The following is a 15,660-nucleotide window of genomic DNA, read 5'->3' on the forward strand; positions in this document are numbered from 1 at the left end:
CGGTTTTAATTATTAACAGCTTCTCTGCGTTCAAGGTAGATTTCATTCTATGCAAGAGTATCACATTTATGCTTTCCATTATACAATTGGTGCTAATGTTCAGCACTGCAGTCTAAGAATCTGACTCTTCCCAAACTCTGAATAAAGGTGAATGCACTACTTCCCACAAGACTGAAGAGAATTAGTTCTTCAGATTGAGTTTTGCTACAGACCTTCCACTGCAGTGCATTGTGTTTGGCTAAACATGAAGATAACTAAAGCCAGACTAATTTGTGTGCAGGGTAGAGAAATGCTGACGAAAAGTGTCGTCAAATGCTTAATGGAAGACAGGGAAAAAAACAGAATAAAAATAACAATAGTACAGTATGAGATTTATAACTGTGAATCAGTCAAAATCTGTTGCAGATTTTGGTGGCTGTTTCCTCCTTTGCTGTAATAATCTGGGCCAAAGTAGTGCATGGCCTACTCATAAAAAGATAATAAAAATATTTTTTCCTTTTTACAAAAGTGGATTTGTTTAATACACTGCCAGGGCATTTTGCTAAATTAAACAGAGTGATGAGCATTAGAAAACATTTCTATGATTTTCATTGGTTTGTGGGCACAATGTGAGCCGTCTAAATAGGCTAGAATATTGCACGGTGTTTGGCCGTACAATCTACTGTAAGCAGGTTAAGTAAAAAGGATGATGGCCAGAGCTTTCATTGCTTCCAATTAAACCTTGCTTGTTAGTTTAACCTCTAGGTAAACCCATCAAACAATTGATGTCAAGGAAGCTCTGCCAACTGTGGGCCTCGCCTGAATGGTCATTAATTTTAATTGCGTAGATATTAAAGATTTAGAGCGCAGAGACGTGCAGGATAGAAATGATCTGATGTCCTGCAAATCCAGTCGGTTTTTACACCACAGCATTGGCGGGCTGCTAGGGATATTAAAATTTAAGCACATGGGTGGAAATTAAATAAAGCGTCATTAGGGGCAGCTGCTCTTTGGCTGGTCCAGCCGTGGGCTGCAAGGGCCTGAGAGGGGGGCTGCAGCACAGCGACAAGACACTCTAATTTATAGGGCCATTAAAAACAAGCATCATCTCATTATTATTCTGCTGTTATTGCAGAGCCAGCATTCGCACATAAGGTTCACTCTTTATAGAACTTTTCAGGGAATGATTGTGGATGTCATCATTTCAATGAAATAATGTCTGAACTAGATATGGCTTTAATCAAATTCAAAGATTAATTTGACCATATTTATTTCTTGTGAAATTTGGGTCTTGCATTAACTTTGAAAATGAATAACGAAATACACCACCTGGATTTACCTTGGAGAAGATGTAGAGCACAGATTAAAGCGCTTCAGCTGGCAACAAGTTATTTAATCCTAAATCATGCTGCTAAATAAATTAATCCAAATAAGTAAATAAAGCTGTTTAATTGTTGGGCAGAAAAAACAATTGGTGACAATATTTGAAAGCTGTAGGATTACCAAGAAATAAATCTTAGCTAGTCGCCATCAGTAGGTTATAAGTTGTCAATAAATGAAAAGATTATAAAGACAACTTTGTACAATTTAAACCATAATTCCAAACAAAAAGTCTTTATTTGGATTTTTATTTAAGGAGAAAGAAAGACATTTTAACTGATATGCTTACATTAATTCAATCCGTAACATTTTTACTATACATTTATTTACTCTTAATTCTTGTGTGTTTTCTGCTGCTCCCTTATTTAGCTCAGCATCCATTATGGCTCATTCATCAGACTGGCAAACTTTTTTTGGTGAATGCTTTTCCTGACTCAACTAGGATTTTAGGATGGCATTCAAAGGCTTAAACGACCAGATCATTGAGACTCTATAAGATTACTTCAATAAACATTCAAAGACTTATTGTACAGAATGTCCAACATATGACGTTTTTTATCTCATACATTTTCTTATGTGCGTAAAAACTTAAAATAGGAAATGTTATTTAATAGTGATGAAACAAAATGGAAGCAGGTAACACAAATATAATAATCCCAGGTAGCAGGGCTGCTTGATACACATCCGACTTTTATCTTTTCAGCTCTATTTTTAAAAGAGACTCATAATAAAAAAGAGCAGCTTTACTTCAGGTTTACACTTATTTCCTTTAAGTAATGGATGATGCCATTTTTATCAAAGAAAATATTAAGTATTTTCCTGGAAGTGTGCAGCAACAGGTGAGGGAGGGGTATCAGTATTGTGTTACACTCTATATTACTGAGGAAATTTGTGACCAGTTTTTCAGCTGCAGCATAACTGAAGACTTGAACAGTTTTAAAACCGTAACTTTCATAAACATTGATATGAGTTCCAGTCTGTAGAAAATCACTACTGATATGTGACATTGCAAACAGCTTATGTTCCTGCAGAGCTTTAGTCTTTTTTTGATCACTGTGTGTAAGCGCTTCATGTAGCTGCAAGTCTTTACTCTCCTGCACGTTATATAGAAGAAATCCATATACATGGTATGCATTCATACAAACACACAAAAATTACAACCTATGGTTTTAATAGGTGGCTTGGGCATCTGTTTAGGATGCCTCCTGGACGCCTCCCTGGTGAGGTGTTCCGGGCACGTCCCACCGGGGGGAGGCCCCGGGGAAGACCCAGGACACGCTGGAGAGACTATGTTTCTCGGCTGGCCTGGGAACGCCTTGGGGTTCCTCCTGAAGAGCTGGACGAAGTGGCTGGGGAGAGGGAAGTCTGGGCCTCCCTTCTTAAGCTGCTGCCCCCGCGACCCGACCCCGGATAAGCGGAGGAAGATGGATGGATGGATGGATGGATGGTTTTAATAACCTGCCATATTGTAGATAAATATTTTCAGTTCAGAAGAAGAATCTTTAATCGTATTTGAATAATATGATAATAGGAGAGATTAACTTCTTGATTTTATTTTTGTTTATTCTCTGCTTTTATGTGTCTTTGTAAAATCTGACATGTTGCTTTACACCAGCTAAATGTCAAACACCTTTATTTATCAACTTGATTTTTATTCTTTTGAATAAATTTTGCTTGCATGAGGTGTCACTTAACTAGAATTACTGAAGTGGAATCAGGAAGCATTCTTTTGAGAACGAAAAATTTGAATTTCGCTAACTTTTGCCAGCCTTTAAAATCAGACCAGATAGAGAAATTGTCACACAGACTTTAATGTTAGTGCAATAGGAGCCTCTTGTGTTTTAATTTTGTCAGAAGACAGATGTGGGAGTGTGTCATGCTCCCATCCATGAGAGGACACAAGTGGCTCCTGATTACAGCTTAATTAGCTTGTGTACCCGGCGGACATCACTGCAGAGGCTGGGAATTGGGTACTTGATGGACCCAAACATGACATCTTGAAACAATCACACTGCTGAATGCATGCTGCTGTGGCTGCTTGACGTCTGACTCCTCTTGCTCCTCCTCCCTCTTCTGTCTCCCACACGTAGGTATCCAACTGGTTCGGCAACAAAAGGATCCGATACAAGAAAAACATCGGCAAGTTTCAGGAAGAGGCCAACCTGTATGCCGCCAAGACTGCTGTGAATGCGGCGCACGCTGCAGCCGCTGCAGTGCAGAACAGCCAGGCCAACTCCCCCACCACTCCCAACTCTGGTAGGCACTCCTGCATATAGAATAAACATGAATAGATTAAAGATGTGCCCTCAGCCTCAGTCCTAAACCTGCTGCCTTTCTACCACACTCACTCATGCACCATTCACACTGGCAAGAGTGACAGGCTCTGCTCCCAGCTTGGGGATCACAGTGTCTCCTGTCTATAAGACAGTTGATGCCAAGCAAACTCATGCATAAAGAGAGCGTTCCTGACTTGTGAACCGAGAACACATGTTTTTGGGGGGTAATAAAGAAAAAAGGGAGTGTATTCAGAATGATGCTGTGGGATTTGTTTTCCCTTGACTTTTCCAACTTATTGTTTGTAAGGATAATGGCATTTAGTCTAACTGAATAGTTTAAAATAAAAAAAAAGAACAAAAGTAAGTAATCACTGAGGGCATCACATCAGGGGCAATATGAGATTATGTTGAGTCTACAGTGCGGGAAAAAAGCATTTCTTCCGATTTAGCTTTTACACTAAACTTTGTAAATTTGTTATACTTAAGAGCATTTTCAGATAAAAACAAAGGTTTTACCTGTAAATGCAAAACATGTTTTCTAAAGATGATTTAATTCATTTTCAGGAAAAAGCTTTATGATGAATTTCACCAGCCACACCCAGCGTGGACATCTGCCTGTCGTTCAAGACTTTCTTTTGAAAGAAAAAGCTGACATGAAGTAGAGAGAAAATCTATAAAAAAGCATTACATCACATTCTAATCTAAAAAAAAAATCATTGTCATCCTTTCAGTTAGAAAAAGCAATCTACAAAGGCTTTGGGATCTCAGAAAGCCGCAAATAAAGAAAAAATGGAAACCAAGGAGTTCGTCCCCAACCAAAATTAATCCAAGTGTGCGCTGGTGACTCCTCCAGGAGGTCACAGATGACTCTAAAGCATCTAAAGTACTGAAAGAATCACATCTTGATTAAATAACTGATTCGATTAAAATGGAACTTGTAAGAAATTACTCATTTGTATCTGGTGTAAAACGGACAAATATGTTTAGCTATCAATTCATAAACTTAAACATAGACTCACTTAAGCAGTAGAGTAATGATCCACCTCTGAGTGTCTCCAAAATATGAAGATTTTAAAGTGGCCTGGCGTTAAATCCAACCAAGACATGGTGGCATATTAAATCAGCCATTTATCCTCAAAAACCTTAACTTCCAATCAGTCAAAATTGTGAGATGATTCAGTTATGATGCTAGTTATCATTTTATGACAGTTGTGACAAAAAGCTCTTACAACAAGTTAGATGCTGGTTTGTTTGGGTGGAAATCCTTTTTTCTGCACTGTACAGTCATTAAAACACAGAAACAGAGCTAAGATGGGTATGTTTTGTAATTTCTTTATGAGTAATGTTTAACTGAGTTGGACTTGGCTGACCTGCGATGGGATGTGGTGAGCTTATGAAGTGGTCCCTCTTTCTTGCACCCAGGATTCCAGATGAAAGATGAAGAGTTTCAGCTGGATTCTGCAGAGAGCAAAAACACTCTTTTAAGCAACATGTTTACTGGTACTGCTCTTTTCATAAGCTTCTTATTGTCTTTGTCATGTACCATACGAAGCCTCCCTGTCAGATTTAGCCTGGAAGTAGCTGATGTGGAACAATTGGGAGCTCAGGCAACCAAACCACATGTAGAGCCGGTCCCCCCTGTGTGTCTTGTGATCCTCATCCCATTTGTGTTCACCACATTCGTCATGAGATATTTGGTCCTTCTGCTTTTCGTTCCTCCTCTGTTTGGCTCCTCGCTTCCCTTCCTCCGCCCTCGTAGTTGCTTGCTCTGTGGAGACTTTCTTCTGTGTACTTGTCTGCCTGATTTGGGTTTGTTTTTACAGACGCACGCGTGCTGTGTGTCTTGTGTCACTTGTGCGTGGGCGGGTGTGTGTCTTTGCTTCTCCCTTTATAGCCCTCTCATGTATTCAGCCACTTACATCTTCCCTTTCCAGGTTCTTCAGGTTCTTTTAGCCTCCCAAACACTGGGGACATGTTCTTGAGCATGCAGAGTCTGAATGGGGATTCTTACCAAGGGGCACAAGTCGGAGCCAATGTACAGTCACAGGTAGGACCAACAATCAGGGACAGTTCCTGAGATGTCACCACAGAGAACTGTCCTTGTCTTGCCTGTGTACTGAGCCATCCACAGTGCAGTCTAAAGCACAATAAAACAAGCAAAAAAATTGAAATAAGGGAAAAAAACATGCTGCTCATGTGAAGGCAGCTCAAATTACCCACGAAGGCCTCCAATGATATCCTGCTGTATGAAGTGTTTACTGACTTTTTCGCTTTGGTAGGAATATTTTGGCAGCCAAAATATAATCCCACGCCACTGCTTCCGTACCAGGAAACAGTTTCCTGGTCTCAAACGTTTTGTGAATGCATTTGGCTTTGACTTGGGCTCTTGGGTTTGGTAATGGGTTTCTATGGTACTACGTCCCCCTTTCTTCCTGTGCTGTGTTTCTGTCCTTCTGTCTCATTTTACAATTGTTTGTGGTTAATGTCTTCTATCTTGTGGATTTATTTTTGTATTTAATCAACCTACAGAGTATCAACTCTGGTAAACCAGACGTTACACATACCATTGGTTTCGTTTTGGCTTTCTTTATTTGCTTTATTATGATTTTTCCTGTTTCTCCACCCATAGATTCAGTCCAGGACATTACATCTAAGCATGCTCATTTCATTCATATGCTTCACCTCCTAAGATAATCTGTTAGCTATTTAGAACTCTGGCTGTGTTGGGAGCCTGTTTTTAAAGCTTTTGATTTTACACGACTTAGCATCTCCTGCTTCTTCTAGCATGTTTTCAGTTTTATTTGAACTACTGGAAGACATCAAACTGACCAGTTTGTGCACCTTTTTTCCCCATTCAGGTGGATACCCTGCGCCATGTTATCAGTCAGACGGCAGGATACAATGATGCTCTGGCAGGAAACACCATGTATAGTCCACATGGCCTAAATGTAAGTTTCATCTCCATTATTTAGTGATACAAGACCCCCACCCTCTGTAATACTGCTGCCTTAAGCCGGGCATACACTGTGCGATTTTTTCAATCGTTGCACGATGCTACAACGCAGGGTTTCGTCGTACAGTGTGAGTTCACAGCTCAGGATGTATGTTCTTACACTGTGTTGCACGACGCTCTGATGCGATCTACCTGCTCACACTGTACGTCTAAAAACGACGTCAGACTGAGCTCCGCAGTGAGATGGCGCTACTCGGACTCATCTATTCGGAAGCCCAATGAATAGAAGAGGAATATGAGGTTCACTAGAGAGAAACGCGCTGCCTTGGCAATTTGTGCAATTTTGTGCTGAAAGCCCTAAAAAGAAAAGGCGACGACGTATTTGGACAAAGACATGGCTGAGCAAACGGGGCTGATACGGTCTGTCAGTTTTACAGAAGGAACTCCATTTTACTCATTGCACCCCCCGCTATGCTTCTGTGCTATCATTTGAAAGGTAGAAGAAGAAGAATCCTTGTTTGCGGATGCCCGCTGAATGATTGAACATGAATGAATGAATGAACATCCGACAGACTTTTAAACATGTTTGATTTTCTCGTGACCTCATGATTCCCGAGTGGGAGGTGGTCATGAGAGGCTGATCGCCCCTTGTTACCCTCTGTACACTACACAACGCATGATCAGGCTGAAAGTCGGCCTGTTCGAAAGATTCTCGTACGACTGGAAAGTTAGCCCAAAAAGGGCAAAAAAACGTACAGTGTATGCCCCGCTTAAATCAAGTATACTGTTAAGGGATAGTAGCAAATCTGGTTTTTAGCTACTAGTCTTAATTAAATGTAATCCCAGATTTTCTTGACAAGGCTAAAGCTTCTTTAAAGGGGGTCAAGACCAAATATATTAGCTGCCCTGGATCCTTGAATCAGAGCAATGTTAATGTTTTACTGGTATTGTGATGTTGGCTACTTTGTCAACTGTATGAACGCATACCCTAAACCAGGCATCCCCAACCTCGGTCCTGGAGGCCCGCTGTCCTGCAGGTTTTAGAGGTTTCCTTGCTCCAGCAAAGCTGATTTTAATTGAAAGCTGATTAACAGGCTTTTGGTCTACTGCAATCTTTATAATCAGCTGTGCTAAAGCAGAGAAAGCTCTAAAACCTGCAGGACAGCGGGGCCTCCAGGACCGAGGTTCGGGATGCCTGACCTAGACTACACAAATTACTAAAGGTTTTCTTTGCTCTTATACAAACTCACCAAAAAATTATGTCTGCCTAGAAACTTAGGGCCTACTGTAAACTATTTCCTTAAAAAAATCTATATCGAAAAAAATCTGTTAGCGTTTTAAGGTAAGGCTGTTTTATAAATCTTTAACCATTTTTGCATTAAAGCCTTTAAAATAAGCTAGGAGGAGATGGCAGATACCTGTTAAACAGAGCAAGGGTTTATTTTTTGAGTGAATGCCAAATGTAAAAGCAGAGTGGTATAAAATTCAAAAAATATTTTAAGGTTAAGAAAACAGTTTTTGTTTTTACAGATTTTTAGCTATGCTTTCTTCTCTAGAAAGTTACTCAAATTGCTTAAAACTTTTCTTATAAATACAGAACTAATGCTTTATGGTGATATTTACCAACACCAGAATACCAAAGTTTAAATGTGGAAGAATGATCTGTTTAATGTTAGACAATGCGCCTATTTTATTACCCGATATTATAATGTTCTGCATCAATATGCATCATGCTGCTGCATATTTCACGGCATTTCTGTTGTTTTGAAATGCTTTAGAGAATTTTGGGTGTACTTTTCCTCATTATAAAATATGAACATGTGATGGCCTGAAGCCTTTTCCAGACATGAATTCCATCTTTCCTGATGAGGTTAGATATGGCGCCTTTTTGTAAAGCAACGCATAATCTGAAGCCATTAGAGTAAAGATTAATTTTCTTGATGAGGGAGGAAGAAGAGTGAGGGAGCGAATGAGAGAGAGAGAGAAATGGTATTCGACAGCTTTCTCTCTGCAGTATATCAGAGCTGCTCCCTTTACATTGTTACCGCATGCCTTCTGGGTAAAATCTACACACACTCAAATATCACTCAGAGCTGAGGCATCAAAATAAAATAAAACATTTACCTCTTACTGAAAATTACAGAAGGATTTCTATGAAACAGAATTAAAATGTTATATAAACAAATAACTGCGTTTTTTCTTTTTTCTTTATTTTTAGAAGTTCAGTATTAGGGTTGTCTTGGCTTCACTGTTTTATGCTGGTTTGCTGTCAGCTCTGTTTGCATGTCAGCTCTGAACAGGATCAAGTGTTTTTCTCATTCTCATAAGGTTTCTCACTTCTGTCTGCATTGTAGACCTGATGGTTTGCTAAAGCAGGCAGAGACACCAAGTTACACTGGAAATATGGCGAAATATAGGCAGAAAAAAGGTGGATAACTGTAGCAAAGCTGCTTTTTCCTTCTTTTTTTCAAAAAATAAAACAATCCACCCAGCGACTTCCACATGTATTTGCAAAGACTAACCTTTAGCTTTGTTGATGGTGACGTAGAGAGATCCAGTAAAGGCTAGGTCATGCCTGGAGCAAAGCATCGTCGGGCTGGCTCTCTTGGAGAGGCCTTGCCTTGTCACTTTCACTCAGCTGCCCCCACCTCACTTGGTCGAGCCCTCCCTCTTCCTGACTGACAGGAGAATATGTAGCGACAAGCTGTCGGCCGTTGCTAAAATCTGCTTAGACACTGATTTCAGGGACTGCTCCCATTGGTTTAGACAAGAGACAAATTTATTTCTGTGTCTCTTGCTGAAGCCACTAAAAACAAAGACTTGACTAATCACACTGTTTTAAAATTTATGGAGATAAAATTCTGTGGAAATCGGTTTGCCTCATTTAAGATGCCTTGGCTTGTTGCTCCTTCATGTTATTGTTATCAGACAAATTATTAAATCATTTAAAAAAGCCTTAGACATAGCAAAATCAAATAAATTCCAGTTTAACATGGTTTACACATATCAGGGGGAAAAGTAACTATATCAAACCAAAATGGCCATCTGTAAAAAGTGATCACCACCTAAACCGAAAGGAGGCTGAAACACCTGTTTGCCATAGTTTAGCTATAAGAGGATAAAGTCTTTCACAATTCTGGACCGGGTTTTGACCAACTTTACTTCATAGAATAGTTTTAATTCAGCTGCTTTGGTGCGTTTTCCCATCATCTCTGTCAAATTAATTCCAGACTTTGACTAGGCCACTCCATACTCTTTTTAAAGCACGATCAATAGTGGACTGGCTGATGGGCTAGATTGCTGTCCTGCTAATAACCCAGGTGGACTTAAGCAGCTCTCCAGATCTCTTTTTACAGGATTTTCTGGTAGAGAACAGAGTCCATTTTTTACTTTTGAATAATGAACATTCCCTACTGTATATTTGCCAAAGAGGCCAGCAATGCCACAGATGTTGCTCTTTGGTTGTTTGTTGTTGAATTGATCCATCAAACAGCTGATTTCCACTGGTTAGGCAGTATTTAGGCCTGACTGTAGCTATGTAAACCGACAAAAGAAAATGGGTCATTTCACAGTTATAAAAACATAAATACAAATTTTTGTAAATATTTTTTTCATAGGATCAAATAAATCCTCATTTTAAAATTGCATCATGCATTAACTCTTATTGTATTTGTTGTACATTAAAGGTGGATTCATCTGAAACATAAAGTGTGATGATAGAAATAGCTTTAAAGTAATCTAACACAATAATTAAAATAGTCTCAGTTCTCCCACTCCTTTAATTTTTGCAGCAGTTTTTAAATCAAGTCTCGATTTTTCTCCTTTTTTTTTCCTCATTGCCTCAGGCTAATGGAGGATGGCAAGTTGCAAGGACTCCATCTTCTGTTATCTCTCCCACAGAAGGACCTGGAAGTGTGCACTCGGACACCTCAAACTGAAAAAAGCATCTTCCCCTGCAGCGCAGCATGGACTTCTTCATTTCTCAAACACTGAGGAGGAATAAAAAAAAACAACTTTCCTTAAGATTTCCCGCTGGCCACAGTGCACACATGCAAAATGGCATCCTCCATTATGGACACCAAGTGTTTCCTGATCGCTTATTGTTTTTTTTTTTTTCATGAAGTAACTGTTATCACCATGCTTTTTACTCCTTTTTTTATTTAGTGGTAAACTCACTGACCTACAAATGTTCAGGATAAACATCTCCGGCTCTGCTCAAAATGAACCAGATGACATTTTATGACATTTTAAACGCCCCGTTTGTTCGATTCCCTGTTGGATTGCCGCTCTGCATTTTAATAATTGAGCTTTCTCTTTCGTTTCTTTCAATTAATGCAGCTGTTTCTTTGGTTCTAATGTGCTTGCCGCCTTGTCCGGCGACTCAACAATGCCTAGGCTGACAGCTTGGCGGCAGCTTCACAGTTACTTTTCAAGATAAATTTTTTTGTCTTACAACTGTGCATATGAGTGCAAGAAAATGACTATTCAAACTGTGGAACATAAAGAAGCTTAATTGATTACTTGACTAAAACATGACACGGTTCCATATTTTATAATTTGACGTTTTTTTGTACATATGTAAACATTTCTTTTGTACTGCTTATGGAACCAACAAAGCGCCCCCTCAGTAGATCATCCTGACAGGGCGAACAGGAGCCCGCCCCGTTATGCTGGAAAAGTTGTACATAATATAGTTTAAGAGTAATTAAACATCCAACCAATCAATACACCACTTTCTTACCTCATTCATAGAAACCAATCATTTGCAACATTTCAGTAGCTTAGAGTGCTCACTTACTACCTCTAAACAATATCACCACCATACCTACTTTCTTTAGTTTCTGGTCCTTTTTTAATGGTTTCATTTTTCTTATTTTAATTACATCTCACAACAGTGTAAACTCTTAATTTGCTATGTAATCTAATGTATATTTTAATCTTTTAATAAAATGGTGTTGCTGTACTGCAACTTAAAATAAAAACAAAAAATAGAAATAATATTAACACAATGGGGTTAAAAAGACGGGGATCTTGGGAAGAAATTGTTGGTTAATGGCTTTTATTGAGGGGGGGGGGGGGGGGTGATAAACACCAAACAGTTAAACTGTTGTAAATATTGAATAAAAAAAAAAAACATTTTGAATGTTGCTCATCTTGTTACTAAATCATTCAGGAAAAAAAAAAAAAAAATCACTATAAAAAGTGTAATGCATAGAGGTTTCCGTATTCAGAACTGCACATTTTCAGCTCTGTTCAACAGAGTTCCAGACTTCTTTTTTCTCTTTTCTTTCTATTGTATGTGATTCTGAAACTGAAAAAAAGTCATGACAAATGATTTGTGGCAGTGATTCTAATGTATTAAAGATGTTTAGTGTTGCTTTCTAACCAGACTACACCCTGGACAGAAAAGTCTTCCTTGTGGTAGTTGTGTAATTTCAAACATGAATAAAACTTTTTGCTTTAATGACACCAAGGAGTTTCTTTGATTATTTGTTGTTAAAGCTGGAAAGTCAAATGTTCTTATTTTTTTTACACATCAATCTGCAAATGACTAATGCTGAAAAGCTCCTAGACAAAAGAATGTAGTTTGTTTCATTTAAGTGCAGGAAAGATTTAAGTGAAATATGCTGATGAAGATTCTCAGTCATCCTGGTCATAGTCATTCCATAAAAGTTTAAAAAACAATCCACAGTGGATTGTTTTTTTTTTTACTTTTATGGAATTTAAGTGAAATTTAAGTGAAATGCAATTTAACTAACCTTGTGAAGCTCTTTATGCACCTTTAGCTTTTTTCCCCATTTCTGCATGTTAAAAGCAGGCTCAAATAGATGTTCTTATCATAGAGCAGGAATCCTCAATTCCAGTCCTTTAGGCCCATTGTGCTGCATCCTTTAGATGTGTCTCTACGTCCGCATGGGGAACCTGAATGTAAATGCAAATCACTTTTTACATTTATATTTATAAAAAAAAAAAAATATATGATTTCCATCAACTTCACAGATTTGTGACATTATGTTTTAGTCTCTCACAAAGTCTGTGGGCCAAGGGGTGTGAATACTTCTGTGTACACTCTATGAGGATGCTTTGTGCGGCTAAAGCGCGAGGATCCAATTAGAAGCTACTGTTAGCTGAGATAGTTAGTGCAATTAACTGAAATGTCAGACACTTCTAATTCAGGCTATTTTGTCTGTCTGTTGTGAAAAGGCTGGCTTAATGGATCATTGGTTAGCAATTCCACATGGAAATTGACATCCATTTATTCTCATTTTCACAGCAGAGTTCTCCATTTCCGTCTCTTCCCCTTCTCAGCTTGTGTCCCGCGTTTGTGTCACTCATTCTTGGACCTTCTTGGATTTTTGGCAACATTAAAAAAAAATAATAATTAAAGAAAACAATCCAGTGCTGCAAGTAGAAGGTTCCCTTTTTTTCATGGCAGCATGCAAACACAAACATGTGGCTTCATCTGAACATATGATGGTGGGGGGAAGCAGAAAAGAGATGTAACAGCAGAAGTTTAATTCAAGCGCAATGCACAGACGGTTTCCCGGGAGAGCACATTTGTCCACTCAACCAGTGCAGAACTTCATTGAACACCTTTCTCTTGAAATCATATCTTTATCCTGAATGTTGCACATCCATGCTTCAGATCTTTGTCTCCATTTTTCACAAGGCAGTTTAAACAGGAATATTCTGCTGCTTTTGAAAGACAACAAAAAAAAAAACAGCTTTTTTATTTCCCATTACAACCTAATATTTCTTAATGCATGTATTTATTATTGATATAATACATTTCTGCCACAAACCACGTTGTATATTTCTTAACCTAGACAATTCTGGGATAATTAGAATATGTGCATTTTAACATAGCTGGCTCCACTGCTTTTTGCTTGCTTGTTCTGCCTTTATTAATAAATACATTTACTTTCCTAGATTTTTGCCTGCTGGATTTTAAGCAGTGCACTCTACAGAATTGCTCTAAGAACCTTTCTCAATAAAGAAGTAACATTTTCTTAGATTACGCCTATAAGAGGTTTTTCTAAGGTTCATTAAGGACGACATTTTCTAAGTAAAATTCACAGTGAAAAGCATGCATCATTAAATATGGAAATTCAGAATTATATTAGCAATATGCACCAAGCTAGTGCCAATTAAATTAGAGAAAGATATCATTTATATTATTAAGGTAGGGTTCATATTAGATTAAATATAATGTAATTTTTGTCACGGCTTGATTTATTGCTCACAGTGTATTGTTCAAAGACCCATGTAACACCACATTTTAATAGAGTGATTGTTTATATTAAAATGTAAAATATTGTAATTGCTTCCCACTAGTAGAATATTAGACTGCTAGACTGCTATGAGGTTTAAACTAAAAGTTCACTGTCTGGGATGTATTGATTATTTATTTTCGTACTTGCAGAATGTGATTCCAGTCAAACCGCTGCACCAAACCAGAGGCAAGGCTCCAAAACCAGGGAAGCATTAAGGCATTCTGCAACACTTAAGTAATGTGATATCAAAGAAGGGAATAAATACCTTTGGGCGGAGTCTGTGACAAAATGTTGCAGCTTTGATCCCTGATCAAAGATTGCGACATCATAAGGAAATGCACAAGCCTCAGACTATACCCCCCCCCACTTTTTCATAACTTCATCTGACAATAATAGTCCATCAAAAATCATTGTAACGAGACAAAATAAGTAAATAAATAAATAAATTAGACCGCTTTTCTCTGCTGAATAATTCTGAGGATTGCCGCCAGTATATTTTTAATTTGTGATTAGTAAATCCACCTCAGAATACTTACATTAGATCAGTCAAGTTTAGTTTGCAATATTCTACATTTGTATTGTAGCTATATTTACAATTCTCACCTCTCTAAACAATTTACACATACTGTATCTTTCTATTTATATTAACAGGTGCATCTCAATACAGTAGATTGCTATCAAAAAGTTAATTCATTTTAATTCAATTCTGGTAGGTTTATTTATATAATGCTAATTCACATCAGCTCAAGATAGAGAGACAATTCAATCAGCTCATCCAGTCAGATTAGTTTAAAGGTTTCTATCTACGGAAAACCAGCTGATTCTATCCAGTCATTGACTTTGCAGAATTCGCTCCTCGTGGATGAGCATATTAGGTAATTAAAATTGAAGGATTAAATATTTGTAGATTTATAACACAGCCTGATGCATTTCAGGTACTTATTTTTCATCATCATCTTGTTGCATACAATTTACAGCTGACATAAATCCTGAACCTGGTGTCTCAGGAAATGAGAATATTAGATAGGACCATAAAGTGATATATAAATATCAAAGAAGGCTTGAGAAGAAGAAGAGTAGAAATTGGTGGAAAAGTAGTGGAAATAGGTGCATTGGTAAAAAGGCTCATCAAAACCCCAAAAAAGCTCTGGATACAAAGCTCTCTAAGCACTGACTCAAACTGCAGTTCACATTTTGCAAATATATACTCAAAATTTGCTTCATGTTAACCTGAAGGCTAGATTTTCCCTGGTATTTTTGTATTCTGTTTTTACCACACGTGTTTCCTTACATTTAACATTCTTTAAAGATCCTTGCATACAGCAATCTGTGAACAGACATGTTCTTAAGAAATAAACGTTTGTGAGATATTTTCTCAACTTGGTCAGCGCTGGCCCATCGTCTGCTGCTTGAAACTCCTGACTGTCATGTAGTCCAAAGGTTGTTGGATTATAGTATCCGTCTGTCTAATGTCAATGGGCCACTGGGCAAGGCTCTGAACCTCAAGTTGGACGTTTGGAAAAGCTCTTGGGGGATTGTGACTATAGCATAAAGTGCTTTGAGTGGCCAGTACACTGAACTCAGTAAAATGTCCGTGTCATTTGGTCAACTTGAAATGTTGTTCAAGTTAAAATATGTATTTATGGTTTGAAACCATTAATTTCCCTTTTACTGTGCTGGTGAAGATTCTCGGCCATCCAGGTCATAGTCATTCCAAACAAGTTAAAAAAGTCAAAAAACAAACCACTGGACTTTGTTTTCCAAGTTTGAAGAAGTTTCGCTTCCCATCCAGGAAGCT

General features: G+C 38.1%; 1 protein-coding gene across 9 annotated transcripts in view; it reads left to right on the plus strand.

Annotated features, from left to right (window-relative positions):
- The window catches only part of pbx3b (pre-B-cell leukemia homeobox 3b), an 81,535-nt gene extending 69,872 nt beyond the window's left edge, over positions 1-11,663 (plus strand). For 4 of the 9 annotated variants that reach the window (XM_038287567.1, XM_038287569.1, XM_038287568.1 and 1 more), the window contains 5 exons: positions 3,450-3,615; positions 5,058-5,135; positions 5,570-5,682; positions 6,494-6,583; positions 10,434-11,663. In XM_038287567.1, the coding sequence (XP_038143495.1) occupies positions 3,450-3,615; positions 5,058-5,135; positions 5,570-5,682; positions 6,494-6,583; positions 10,434-10,526 (540 nt within the window). In that variant the 3' untranslated portion in view covers positions 10,527-11,663. The remainder of the gene's footprint in view (positions 1-3,449; positions 3,616-5,057; positions 5,136-5,569; positions 5,683-6,493; positions 6,584-10,433) is intronic. The other 5 variants (XM_038287571.1, XM_038287572.1, XM_038287573.1 and 2 more) reach the window with 2 other exon arrangements.
- Positions 11,664-15,660: the final 3,997 nt, after the last annotated feature.

This window comes from Cyprinodon tularosa, unplaced genomic scaffold (assembly GCF_016077235.1).
Source record: "Cyprinodon tularosa strain WSP-4 unplaced genomic scaffold, ASM1607723v1 ctg240, whole genome shotgun sequence".
NCBI lineage: Eukaryota > Metazoa > Chordata > Actinopteri > Cyprinodontiformes > Cyprinodontidae > Cyprinodon > Cyprinodon tularosa.